Here is a 12,078-nt window from a genome sequence, read left to right on the forward strand (position 1 = left end):
ATTCTCTGGAACTCTGCATTCAGATGGGTATATTTCCTTTTCTCCTTTGCCTCTCATATCTCTTCTTTTCTCAGCTATTTGTAAGGGCCCCTCAGACAACCATTTTGCTTTTTTGCATTTCTTTTTCTTGGGGATGGTTTTGGTTTTGATCACTGCCTCCTGTACAAGTTTCAAACCTCCGTCCATAGTTCTTCTGACACTCTATCAGATCTAATCCCTTGAATCCATTTGTCACCTCCACTGTATAATCATAAGGGATTTGATTTATATCATACCTGAACGGTCTAGTGGTTTGCCCTACTTTCTTTAAGTCTAAATTTTGCAATAAGGAGTTCATGATCTGAGCCACTACATAAAGTCTGCCATATTAACCATTTTAAATGTATAATTCAGAGGAATTAATTATATTCACAATATTATGCAGCCATCACAGCTATCTACATCCAACATTTTTTTGTCACTCCATATAGAATACCTATACCAAGTAAATAACTCTCTGATTGCCATACCCTTACCCCAGGAATCTCTAATTTAATTTTGTTTATGACTTTGCCAGCTCAGATGAATAGACAGCTCAGATAAGGAGAATCATACAATATTTGTATCTGAGTTGTTTCTAAGGTTAATCTGTATTATGGAACGTATCAGAGTGTCATTCCTTTATATGGCTGAGTAATATTTCAAGCTATACATCAACTTTTTTTTTTTTTTGCTGTGCTGGGTGCCATGTGGGATCTTAGTTCCCCAACCAGGGATTGAACCCATACCCCTGCAGTGAAAGCACAAAGTCTTCACCACTGGACTGTCAGGGAATTTCCTTTTTTAAACCAATGTTTTAATATCACATAGTATTTAATATGGAATTCTAAAAGGCCTTTCCATACTAATCCATTTAAATAGCCCCTTGCCCTCTGATTTCCACCCTTCTCAAATTTCCATTGTTTTATTTTTTTCACAGTATCTAAAAATATCCTCCTTAGTCATCTGAACTCAGTTTCTTTTTTGCCTTCACAAACTAGAAGAGATGCATAACTGTTTCTCCAGTAACCAATCAATTTCTACCAGTGAGGAGCTGTGGATGGTGCAAAGAGAGGAACTACTCTTACCTGGTACGCTTGATATACACAGAACATGAGAGTTACAAACAGTGAAACTGTCTAGGATGTTGCCTGGTTGAACAGCATCAATAATGATAACTTTTGTAGCTGAATGAGTGCTGGTACAGATCCAGACTAGACTGGATAATTCTTCTTGATTTTTTAACTCCTTCTGTTGTTCCTGCATAGGCAAAGCAAAGAAAATGAATGTTTAAAATGAGATGTGTGCATAAATATTTATATGGCTGTGCTATTACACTAAAGGACACTACTATTTAAAGTTCACTTCCAGATTATTTAGAAGGCTGAGAGTATAATCACCTTTCAACAATAATTAGTAGACGAAAAACTAGTAGCTAAAGCAGATCAGTGACAAAAAATGTTCTCTATCTTGACTGTGATAGCTGTTACACAGGTTCACACATTTGTCAAAACTCTTTGAACTGTACTTATTTTGAGTGTATACTTTATTGAATGTAAAATATACTCTAGTAAAACCGACTTAAGAGTGAGGGCAGGGATGAGGAGTAATCAAGGGCATAGTAACCCCAATTAGAAGCTGGACCTAGAAGTCAGTCTGAGACCAAAGAGCTAAACGATTAGTCTCAGAAACGGGGGCAAATGCAGTGCAAGCACCTACCTTCAGTTCCTGATCTAACTTGTCTAAGCTATTCTGAGATGCACTTCGCTGTTTACTGCCTTCTGCTTCCAAACCAGCAACATCCTTGTAAAATACACTTGCTCCAACAACAGAACCACCATCTCTGGTCTTCCCACCGGACAAATTGACTCCAACAGCACACCACAGCTTTGTTGGGTTAAAAGAAAAAGATGGTATTAAGTTATTTTCTCTCTAAAAATGTTTACAACTCTTCACATTCCCTTAATAGAGGTAATGATTACAAAGAGAGGGCTCTAATATTCAAACTATTTCAGTCTAAAATGACAAAATGAGTAACTTTGCCCACAAAAGTAGAATTTAAACTCCTGTTTTAGAGAAAATCCATCAAGACTTAAAGTAATATTACCTTTAATTTCATGATTACTTTACCTTCATTGATGTATCTTTTTCATCTAGAGGTCTGAGATAGACAGGCACAGGTAAATTTTTCATCTTATTCTCCCCTTGTCCGTTGGTTATCTAATAATTGGGAAGGGGAGAGAAGGACGCATTGGGTAAGTCTCATCGAAAGTGAACTTACAGAACCAGAGACATGGGCAAGCACTGCTGCAGCATGTTTATGAAGTCAAGTTCAAGTTAACTTTGTCTTTCTTACTTGAAAAATGAGCAGAAAATCAAGTGGTAGTTAGAGAAAATAAGGGCGCTCAGAAAAAATACACTAATTCACAGACCTGTTAGTACACACATGTGGGTGTGACTGTGTGTATTTTAGGGGTAGGGAATATGTTCTTGAAAGACGTGAATTGAGTTTTAACAGTTTGAAAGGCTCCATGAGGAAGGCTTCTTTTAATGTTTAAACAATAGATACTATTTTTCTTTTAAATGAAATCTTCAATATTAAAACAGAGTACATTATCTCAAAGTCCCACACTCAACCACCTCCTATACTGACCCCTCTCCCTCTTCACAGAACTCGGACGCATTTCTTTTGAACTGTAGGGCTTTAGAAAACAGCCTGAAAACAAAACCACAATCCTTAATGCTTCTCTAAACATGTGCCAAATGCACGCTGCTTGAAACCTGCAGGTGTGGGATGTGTGTTTAGAATCTTTCATGCCCAGGCCTACTCCTCTCTCTCTGCATTCCCACCAGAAGCTCTCACCATATGCAAACATTACCTGTTTGTACTTTTGAGGCAGACTCCAGCCAAAAGCCTGCACTCTACCATCTTCCTTCTGAACATGTGCCTTTACCTGACGATACTGTTCTCTCTTTTGTTCTCTGCGTGAGGCTAAACTAGCTTCAGTTCTAAAAGAAAAAGAAATTCCCTTTTTAAATTAAGTGAATATAACAATAGCTTATCTCCCTTCTTCTGCTAAAATAGAAATAACAAGAGAAAATTACCTTTGTGTCAGCTTACAGATAATATATAACTGAATCCTAACACTTCTGAAGTAGGCTATCATGCTCATTTATAGGCATGAGAGGTTAACTTTCCCAGGATGGGAAGCCAACTTCCTCTTACAACAAAAAGTGTTAGTTGCTCAGTCATGTCAGACTCTTTGCAGCCCATGGACTATAGCCCGCCAGGCTACTCTTTCCATGGAATTCCCCAGGCAAGCATACTAGAGTGGGTAGCCATCCCCTTCTCTGGGGGATCTTCCCAACCCAGGGATCAAACTTGGGTCTCCTGCATTATAGGTGGATTCTTAATCCTCTGAGCCACTAGGGAAGCCCTTTATAGGTCTATCCAAACCCTTACAGCTGATCTGATAAGAGGTAAGAATATTCTAAACTGTTATTTAGAGCATAACCATTAGTCTGGAAAATACTTACTCTTCACTAAGGAAATCAAAGGCTCTGGACTTATCCCCAGGGAGCTGAGATAAGGTGCTGCTTCTTTTCTTGACAGAAGGCGTAACATGAGAGGTTGGTGCATTGTACTTCAGGTTAACTGGTGGTTCGGGCTTCTTAGTAGTGTTACTTGAGGAGCTGAAAAGTCGGCTGAAACTAAAAGGAAAGTTAAGAGAGAATGTGTGTGCGGTGTGTGTATGTATCACACACAGGCTTAAGAACAATCCACAATCTTCACAAATTCCAGAGTTTTTACAAGGCAATGAGTTAGAAACTAGCAAAAAGACTTTTTGTAGTAACACACTGGAGCCTTAGCAATAATTCACAGCCAAACTCAGACATTCAGGAAAGAGAAACCATTGCCTAGAATGGCAAATCCCTGTTCTTTAATTAGTAACTCTCATAATGAAAGGAAGAAGCTCTTGAGTACAGACACCTTCTCATAATGAAGAAATAAGACAGTTCCTTTAGCCAGCCAATGGTTGTTAAACAGCAATGTACAGCTGTGTGGTTTGAACAGAAGCTTAGTAAGCAACTTCTAAAAATAGCAATAATAAAGTACTAGAACACATATTACCATTTTACCACATCTTATACATTTCCTTACTAACCTCAATTTAAGTAACTATTTTTTCACATTCACTCAAAAAGAAAAACAAAAACAAAACCTTATTTCTATTAAATAGCAGATTCCTCAAAAAGGGGTAAGTTTTAAGCACAATAAATGCATAGTATTTCTGGCACAAACACAGTTCAAGTCCAAAGCACAAACATACACACACTACTCAAACCCCACAAACACTAAATTTCTGATCTTCGCTCTCTAAATTTTCTTACAATCACACAATCAATGAATCAGTAACTTATTTAATGGGGATTTAGGAAATCATCAACTCTAAAAATAATTCCCCATTATTCTGTTTAATTGAGCAGAGGATGCCACCAAATGCACAACCATCATGATGCAGCTTACGATAATACTAATTTTTTTGTCCTCAAGAACAGCCTTACCGAGCTGGCATACTACATACCAAAAAGAAAAAGTACAGTTTAGCTATATACCTTGAATTTAAAAAGGAAAGTAAGAAGAAAGAAATCATTTGTAAAAACAGATTGATTCTAATCTCTGTCTCAAAGTGCTGCTATCTAACATCTTCATGTGATTTGAGATACTTACAACTGCCAAATGCTTGACCTTTTCTTCTCCTGCATGGCTGGATTTTCTCTTGATGCACTACATGGAAAGGGAAAAGGAAAGAGAAGGAGGGAGAGAGATGAAATGAATGTGTCATCAGTGAGACAGTCTAGCTTTCTATCTAAACAACCAGGGACCCAAGAAGCTCATGAAATTCATGGAGAATTAACAAGTTTAATAAAAAATTACTTTGATCTATATGTGTCAGTCAGTCTGTTAAGGCCAACACAACTAATAATATTGAAATTCCATCCCTTCCTCAAGAGCTCAGACTATTGATAGAGAAAAAATGGCTATCTGTGCAGGACAGACAACCAACAAGCCTGAATGTTAATGTTTAAGTTTTTTATTGATGAGATATCCTCCAACTTTCTTTTTTATTAGGTTGGTATAAAAGTAATTGCAGGGTTGCATTGCTGAAACTTGCTGTTTGATATTGGAATACATTCTTAAATAAATGTGGTCATGTTATACATCATTTTAATGTGCATTTCTTGCTTTATGCTTTTTTTTATTGACTTTTTATTGTTTATCTTATATTTATTTTAGACTAGGGAAATGATGTTAGACAAAAAGCAAATTTGAGTGATTTTTTAATTCGAGTTCAAAATGGGTCATAAAGCAGCGGAAACAACTCATAACATCAACAACGTATTTGGCCCAGGAACTGCTTGCTAATGAACACACAGTGCAGTGGTGGTTCAAGAAGTTTTGCAAAGGAGACAAGAGCTTTGAAGATGAGGAGCATAGTGGCTGGCCATCGGAAGCTGACAATGACCAACTGAGAGCAATCACTGAGCTGATTCTCTTATAAGTACGAGAAGTTGCCGAAGAACTCAACGTCAGCCATTCTACGGTCATTTGGTATTTGACACAAACTGGAAAGGTGAAAAAGCTCAGTCAGTGGGTGTAACATTAGCTGGCCAAAAATCAAAAACATGGTCATTTTGAAGTGTTGTCTTCTCTCATTCTGTGCAACAACGATGAACTATTTCTCGATGGGATTGACATGTGACGAAAAGTAGATTTTATATGACAGCTGGCAACAGACCAGCTCAGTGACTGGACTGAGAAGAAGCTTCAAATCACTTCCCAAAACCAAACTTGCACCAAAAGAAAAAGTCACGGTCACTGTTTGGTGGTCTGCTGCCAGTGTGATCCATTACAGCTTTCTGAATCCTGGTGAAACCATTACATCTCAGGAGTATGCTCAGCAAATCAATGAGACGCACCGAATACTGCAACACCTGCAGCCAGTATTGGTCAACAGAAAGGGCCCAATTCTTCTCCATGACAACACCTGAGGCATGTCACACAACCAATGCCTCAAAAGTTGAACAAACTGAAGTGTAGTACCATCCGCCATATTCACCTGACCTCTGGCAAACCGACTACCACTTCATGCATCTTGACAACTTTTTGCAGGAAAAGTGTAATTACATTTGCATCAACTTAATATTAAAATATTGCATTGTAAATCTCTGTCTCTACATAAAGATATTGTTTGTCTTATATTTCCAGTTCTCAAAAACTAGCTTGTAACTTTATTGTTCTAATGGGTCATTTTTCACAGGACTAACTTTTTCATCGCTGAAAAGCTGACCAGGAAAGAAAATAAAATGGATTGATTAGGTAATTAGGCAAAAAATTTTTTTTAAAAAAGGGCACTGCAAACTGATTTAGTATGGCTGTAAGGATTTTGCCATCACTGTCAGAGCTCCCTTTGCTGGGTTTTTTTTTTGACTAATTTTAAAACATCTTTTAATTCAATGGAGAAAGTCACTATTTTTTTTCACTTGTTGACTACCATTTGGCTGTGAAAATTAAAAATAGTAATAAAAAGTGGAGCCTGACTATATGTCTCACTTGTTTAACTACTTATTATTTATTCAAAATCTCTTTATTAAAAGCAGGTGTTTAAGAACGTATTTGTTAGTATATTGGTTTCTTCGTCCAATAAATAAAGATTAAGATACTAATCAGGCTTCCCTAGTGGCTCAGTGGTAAAGAATCCACTTGCCAATGCAGGAGACGTGGGTTCGATCCCTGGGTTAGGGAAGATCCCCTGGAGAAGGAAATGGCACCCCACTCCAGTGTTCTTGCCTGGGAAATGCCATGGACAGAGGAGCCTGGCGGGCTACAGCCCACTGGACTGCGAAAGAGTCAGGTATGACTTAGTGACACAACCAAGACACTACCTATCTTCTTCCTTCGTAGCAGTTATACGCAATTACAACTTTTGAAACCTGTAAATGTGCTACATAAAATGTTTCACTCAGTACTATTAAGGATATAATCCTAAGGAAGTAAAAGTGGTGGTTAGAAATACTTTCATGAAGTTTATGAACAATGTGTCAGTGTGTACTGTTACTTGGTAAATCTGATGTAACCATCCAAACTGAAAAACATGGGCAAATTACAGGGCAATTAGATTACAAACTTTTCATGAATGCTTTAAAATTGAAGTAACAAACACTGTTACTGAGGATATGACCATTAGAGGGCAGCGTTAATAAGTAAGATCCAACTGACAAAGGGTGTCAATGGAAGGCTGCTTTTATACAAGACTAGTCAGAAAGGAGAAAAAAAATCGGGACTATTTCACAGGAAAACACCGAGTAAGAATGATTTTGTTTCTTATGTTGAAAATGAAAATTTTATCTCTTCCTGACATTATTGCAAAAGTAGTGTCAGTTTCTATATTCTTTTAAAAAACAACTGATGAAAGAAATGTTCACATATTGAGGTATGGAGAAGTATTCTGGCTTATACATCATTTAATTGAAATGTTATGCTAACTTAAATGCCTATTTGTGGACTACCAAACATATATTATACATATGCTTTAATTATTAAAGAAAAGGGCGCACTGACCAGAAGTAAAGAATGTCTATGTTAAAAAAATAAAAGATGAAATGCCTCCCTTCCTGGGACACCAATGCTGATACTCAGTCTTTTGATGATAAGACTCTCTTTCCAGGTAGCAAGGCCATACTGCCTCACTGTGTACACGCTGATCTGGTGTTTTAGAAGCCCTGAAGGAACGTTTCCCTGACTTGGTTGATTTTGCTTGTTCTGACAAGATATAAAACTGAGCTGAACACCACACATCTGTCAGTTATCAGAGAGGCTCTCTCCCAGGTTACAGTCCTCCATTTGGCACCAAAAAAGCTCTTCCATTTCAATTATAGATCATTTATTGATTATTTTCACCGACAGACTACTCAACTGCCTTTGAGAGGTTTGTGGGAATATCCTCCAAGAGGCTCTACTGGCCCAAAGGGCACCCACTTCCATCACATTCCGTTTCTAATTGCCAGTGTTTCTCTAGACCTTTCCTAGTAAACAGAGCAAGGGCTTGGATCCCCAAGGGAAGACTCCAGTTGTGAACAAATAAATGAATATTAGTAAACAATCAGAAACCTAGTAAACAATAAGTAGAAAAACACCAGAGGTACTTCTCATACAAACCGAATCATCTCTGTCCATCGAACAGCTTCCTGAAGCTCCATCAATCTCTCTTTATATTGGTTTCTCTCCATTAGAACTCGGGCCATTTCTACTCTAGTAAACCGCTTCCTTTGGGCTGTGGGAATATCACTCTATAACAAAAAGAAGACTGCAGATCACTCTGGGAGCCTTTATCTGTTTTGGTCCTATAGCTCAGACTTAGGTAAAATTTTTAATTTAACTCCTTAATTTTAATACATTAACTTAGAGAAAACTGGTCTTACAAAAATAAAATCAATAAAGATAAACAGTTACTTATGACTGAAAAGTAGATGATAAAATTTCTAAACAAATACAAGTATTTGAATATATTATAAAGGAAATAAATACAAAGAATAGTGCAGATTTTGAAGGAAACAAAAAAAAGCTAATATCTCTATAGATTTAATATGCTCACCTGGAAATGCTGTTATCACAACAGTATCTTAAATTCATGTTCTATATAACAAATGCTAGTTATTCAGAAATTAGTTACAAGTAAGTTCCAAAAGGGGTACATTTATCTCAAACAACCAATCTCTCTATACACATACTCAAAGCCACCGAAAAGCATAAAAACCTGTTGGCTAGTTATCAAGGTACCCAATGCTGGGAGTCACTAAAACACCAAAAGAAATAAAAAGTCAAACAACAAATGATTAAAGGATTGTGAGTTTGCAACACAGCAACCTCACTACTAGCTATATACTCTGGAAAAATTAGGAGACTCTCACTGCAGTGTTCATAACAGCAGTTTGTAGTACTAAAAAGCTGAAAATAACCAAAATATTCATCTACAGAAAAACAAATACATAAATTACAGTACATTTATATAATGGGATATTATAAAGCAGTGAACACGAATGAATTATATACCACTATACAACTAGGGTAAATATAAAAAACATAATACTGAAAAAAGAAGCAAGTCTCCAAGACTAAATACATATAAAACACAAAAACAACGAAAATTAAACCATAGCTTATAAAGTGTGTGATATGATAAAATTATTTTTCTTTCAAGTTAATAAAATGATAAGTATAGGATAGTAGTATCATCCAGAGGGAAAAGCATAGCATAGCTTCAATGTTTGATAATGTCTTAGTTCTTAAACAGTGGGTTCATAATGTTAATTTATTATAATGTTAATGTTATTACTCGTAACCTACATATACAACATATATTTTAAATGTATCAAATATCATATAAAAGCACAAATAAGAGATTGAAGGGGCAGCAAATAATCATTCTGATCAGGACATCCATATATCTCAAGTCTGTTACTTAAGCAGCAAACACTTATTGTAGGGAGTCCATTCTAAAGGACATCAGTCCTGGGTGTTCTTTGGAAGGAATGATGCTAAAGCTGAAACTCCAGTACTTTGGCCACCTCATGCGAAGAGCTGACTCACTGGAAAAGACTCTGATGTTGGGAGGGATTGGGGGCAGGAGGAGAAGGGGACGACAGAGGATGAGATGGCTGGATGGCATCACTGACTCAATGGACATGAGTTTGAGTGAACTCCGGGAGATGGTGATGGATAGCCTGGTGTGCTGTGATTCATGGGGTCGCAAAGAGTCAGACACAACTGAGCAACTGAACTGAAGTGAACCCAGTTAACAACAGAATAACTAGTATGCTAACACTGGCAAGAAGTTCATATTTATTCTTTTATATTTATATGTTGAAAACAATATGGGCTAATTGCTTATAAAGTTGATAGATATCTTTTTATGTTTAATACCATTAAATTTTTTATTACTAAAGCTTTTGTATATTTCTAAGTTAAAACTGGAAACAAAAGAAACAGCAAACAAAAAAAACTCCAAAATTCTCCAGCTAGCTCTTGAGCTTGAACATGCAAACACAAAGCCACAGAGGAAAACTGAAAACATGCAAAGAGCTAGAAAGCTTACCATCTGGATAGTACATAGGAGCATGATCTATCCTATTCATGATCCTAAATGTGATTTTGACTTTTTGACACCACACTTATGGCAGAAAGTGAAGAAGAACTAAAGAGCCTCTTGATGAAAGTGAAAGAGGAGAATGACAAAGTTGGCTTAAAACTCAACATTTAGAAAACTAAGATCATGGTACCTGGTCCCATCACTTCATGGCAAATAGATGGGGAAACAATGGAAACAGAGACAGCCTTTATTTTGGGGGGGCTCCAAAATCATTGCAGATGGTGACTGCAGCCTTAAATTAAAAAGACGCTTGCTCCTTGGAAGAAAAGTTATGACCAATCTAGACAGCATATTAAAAAGCAGAGACATTATTTTGCCAACAAAGGTCTGTCTAGTCACAGCTATAGTTTTTCCAGTAGTTATGTATGGATGTTGAGAGTTGGACTATAAAGAAAGCTTAGCGCCAAAGAATTGATGGCTTTGAACTGTGGTGTTGGAGAAGACTCTTGAGAGTCCCTTGGACTGCAAGGAGATCCAACCAGTCCATCTTAAAGGAAATCAGTCCTGAATATTCATTGGAAGGACTGATGCTCAAGCTGAAACTCCAATACTTTGGCCACCTGATGTGAAGAACTGACTCACTGGTAGAGACCCTGATGCTGGGAAAGACTGAAGGCTGGAAGAGAAGGGGACGACAGGATGAGATGTTGGATGGCACTACTGACTCAATAGACATGAGTTTGAGTAAACTCTGGGAATTGGTGATGGACAGGCAGGCCTGGCGTGCTGCAGTCCATGGGGTAGCAAAGAGTTGGACAAAACTGAGTGACCGAACTGAACTTTCATCTTTAAAGTGATATATCCAAAGCTTAATCAACAAGATTTCCCCAAAATACCAGAATGTGGCAAGGTAAGAAAAACAAGTTCAAAATTATAAACCTACATCATCATCATCTTTTGCTTTTTGCTTTGCATCTTCAACTTCTGCACGAGCTCTAGTGGGGGGAGGGAAAAACAAAACACGTTATTCAAGTTGACTTCAACTTTTTAAAGAATAGAGAATAGGTCAAAAATTTTAACTACCGTTTAATGATTATTTTTCTTCTTCCAAACAGAGTATTTAGCTGCTTTCATTTAAGGGAACATTATTATAGCACTGTTGTCAGAAAACCAGGTATTAAAGAAAAATAATGAATGTTTACAGTTTCCTGACTAGCAACATCTGAACAGACTAACTTCTTTCATGATCATGACATACACAAAAAATTATAATAGTCAATAAATGGGCGGGTCTGTTCAGAGTAGACGCAATCAGCCAGGCACTTAACCCTATCCCAGGCAGTTCTGTGCCCTTTGTGACTTGAGAGGACTAAAGGTAGCAGTCTTGTTATAATCCTGGTGGTACACTGGCAATGCTTATTTGGTTTAGAACAACACGGTAAACACTTACTTCCTAAGCTCTTCTTCCAATTCTTTGTTCTTCTCCTCCAGCTTCAGCTTGGCTTGTTTCACAGCCTCCAGCTCCCCCTGCAGCACATCTTTCTCACAGGTAAGTTCATCTACTTTTGCTATCAAGTCATTCTTCACTACATTCAAGGCATTTCTAAGAAGCACATATTTAAAAAACACCATTACAAATAAATATTCTATCTTTAACCTTATTTCTCTTATAGACTAAAGTAACTACAATCAAAAAGCTAAATAATAATTGAATGCTTCAAAGATACTCTATCTGATGTTATCTGCGGGTTTTAAAAAAAAAGCCCACAAAGTAATGGCCTGTTTTTACTTTTCCCACTTACCAAAGAATAAATAGATAAGGCAAGGCAGACCACCAAATTATTAAAAGTCAGAATTAAGATTAAATTTATAGCATCCATAAGGGTATTATTCTTAACAACTTCTGAAA

The 12,078-nt window shown here is 37.0% G+C and overlaps 1 protein-coding gene across 7 annotated transcripts in view; it reads right to left on the reverse strand.

The window, feature by feature from the left end:
• SPAG9 (sperm associated antigen 9) overlaps positions 1–12,078 on the reverse strand; it is a 153,528-nt gene that overhangs the window by 21,217 nt on the left and 120,233 nt on the right. For 5 of the 7 annotated variants that reach the window (XM_040245677.1, XM_040245679.1, XM_040245675.1 and 2 more), the window contains 9 exons: positions 11,620–11,772; positions 11,113–11,164; positions 8,240–8,370; positions 4,751–4,807; positions 3,556–3,729; positions 2,898–3,027; positions 2,149–2,238; positions 1,738–1,905; positions 1,107–1,278 (listed from right to left, as the gene is read on the reverse strand). In XM_040245677.1, the coding sequence (XP_040101611.1) occupies positions 1,107–1,278; positions 1,738–1,905; positions 2,149–2,238; positions 2,898–3,027; positions 3,556–3,729; positions 4,751–4,807; positions 8,240–8,370; positions 11,113–11,164; positions 11,620–11,772 (1,127 nt within the window). Of the gene's footprint in view, positions 1–1,106; positions 1,279–1,737; positions 1,906–2,148; positions 2,239–2,897; positions 3,028–3,555; positions 3,730–4,584; positions 4,597–4,750; positions 4,808–8,239; positions 8,371–11,112; positions 11,165–11,619; positions 11,773–12,078 lie in introns of all 7 variants that reach the window. The other 2 variants (XM_040245676.1, XM_040245673.1) reach the window with 1 other exon arrangement.

Source organism: Oryx dammah, unplaced genomic scaffold (assembly GCF_014754425.2).
Source record: "Oryx dammah isolate SB20612 unplaced genomic scaffold, SCBI_Odam_1.1 HiC_scaffold_8, whole genome shotgun sequence".
NCBI classification, from domain to species: Eukaryota; Metazoa; Chordata; class Mammalia; order Artiodactyla; family Bovidae; genus Oryx; species Oryx dammah.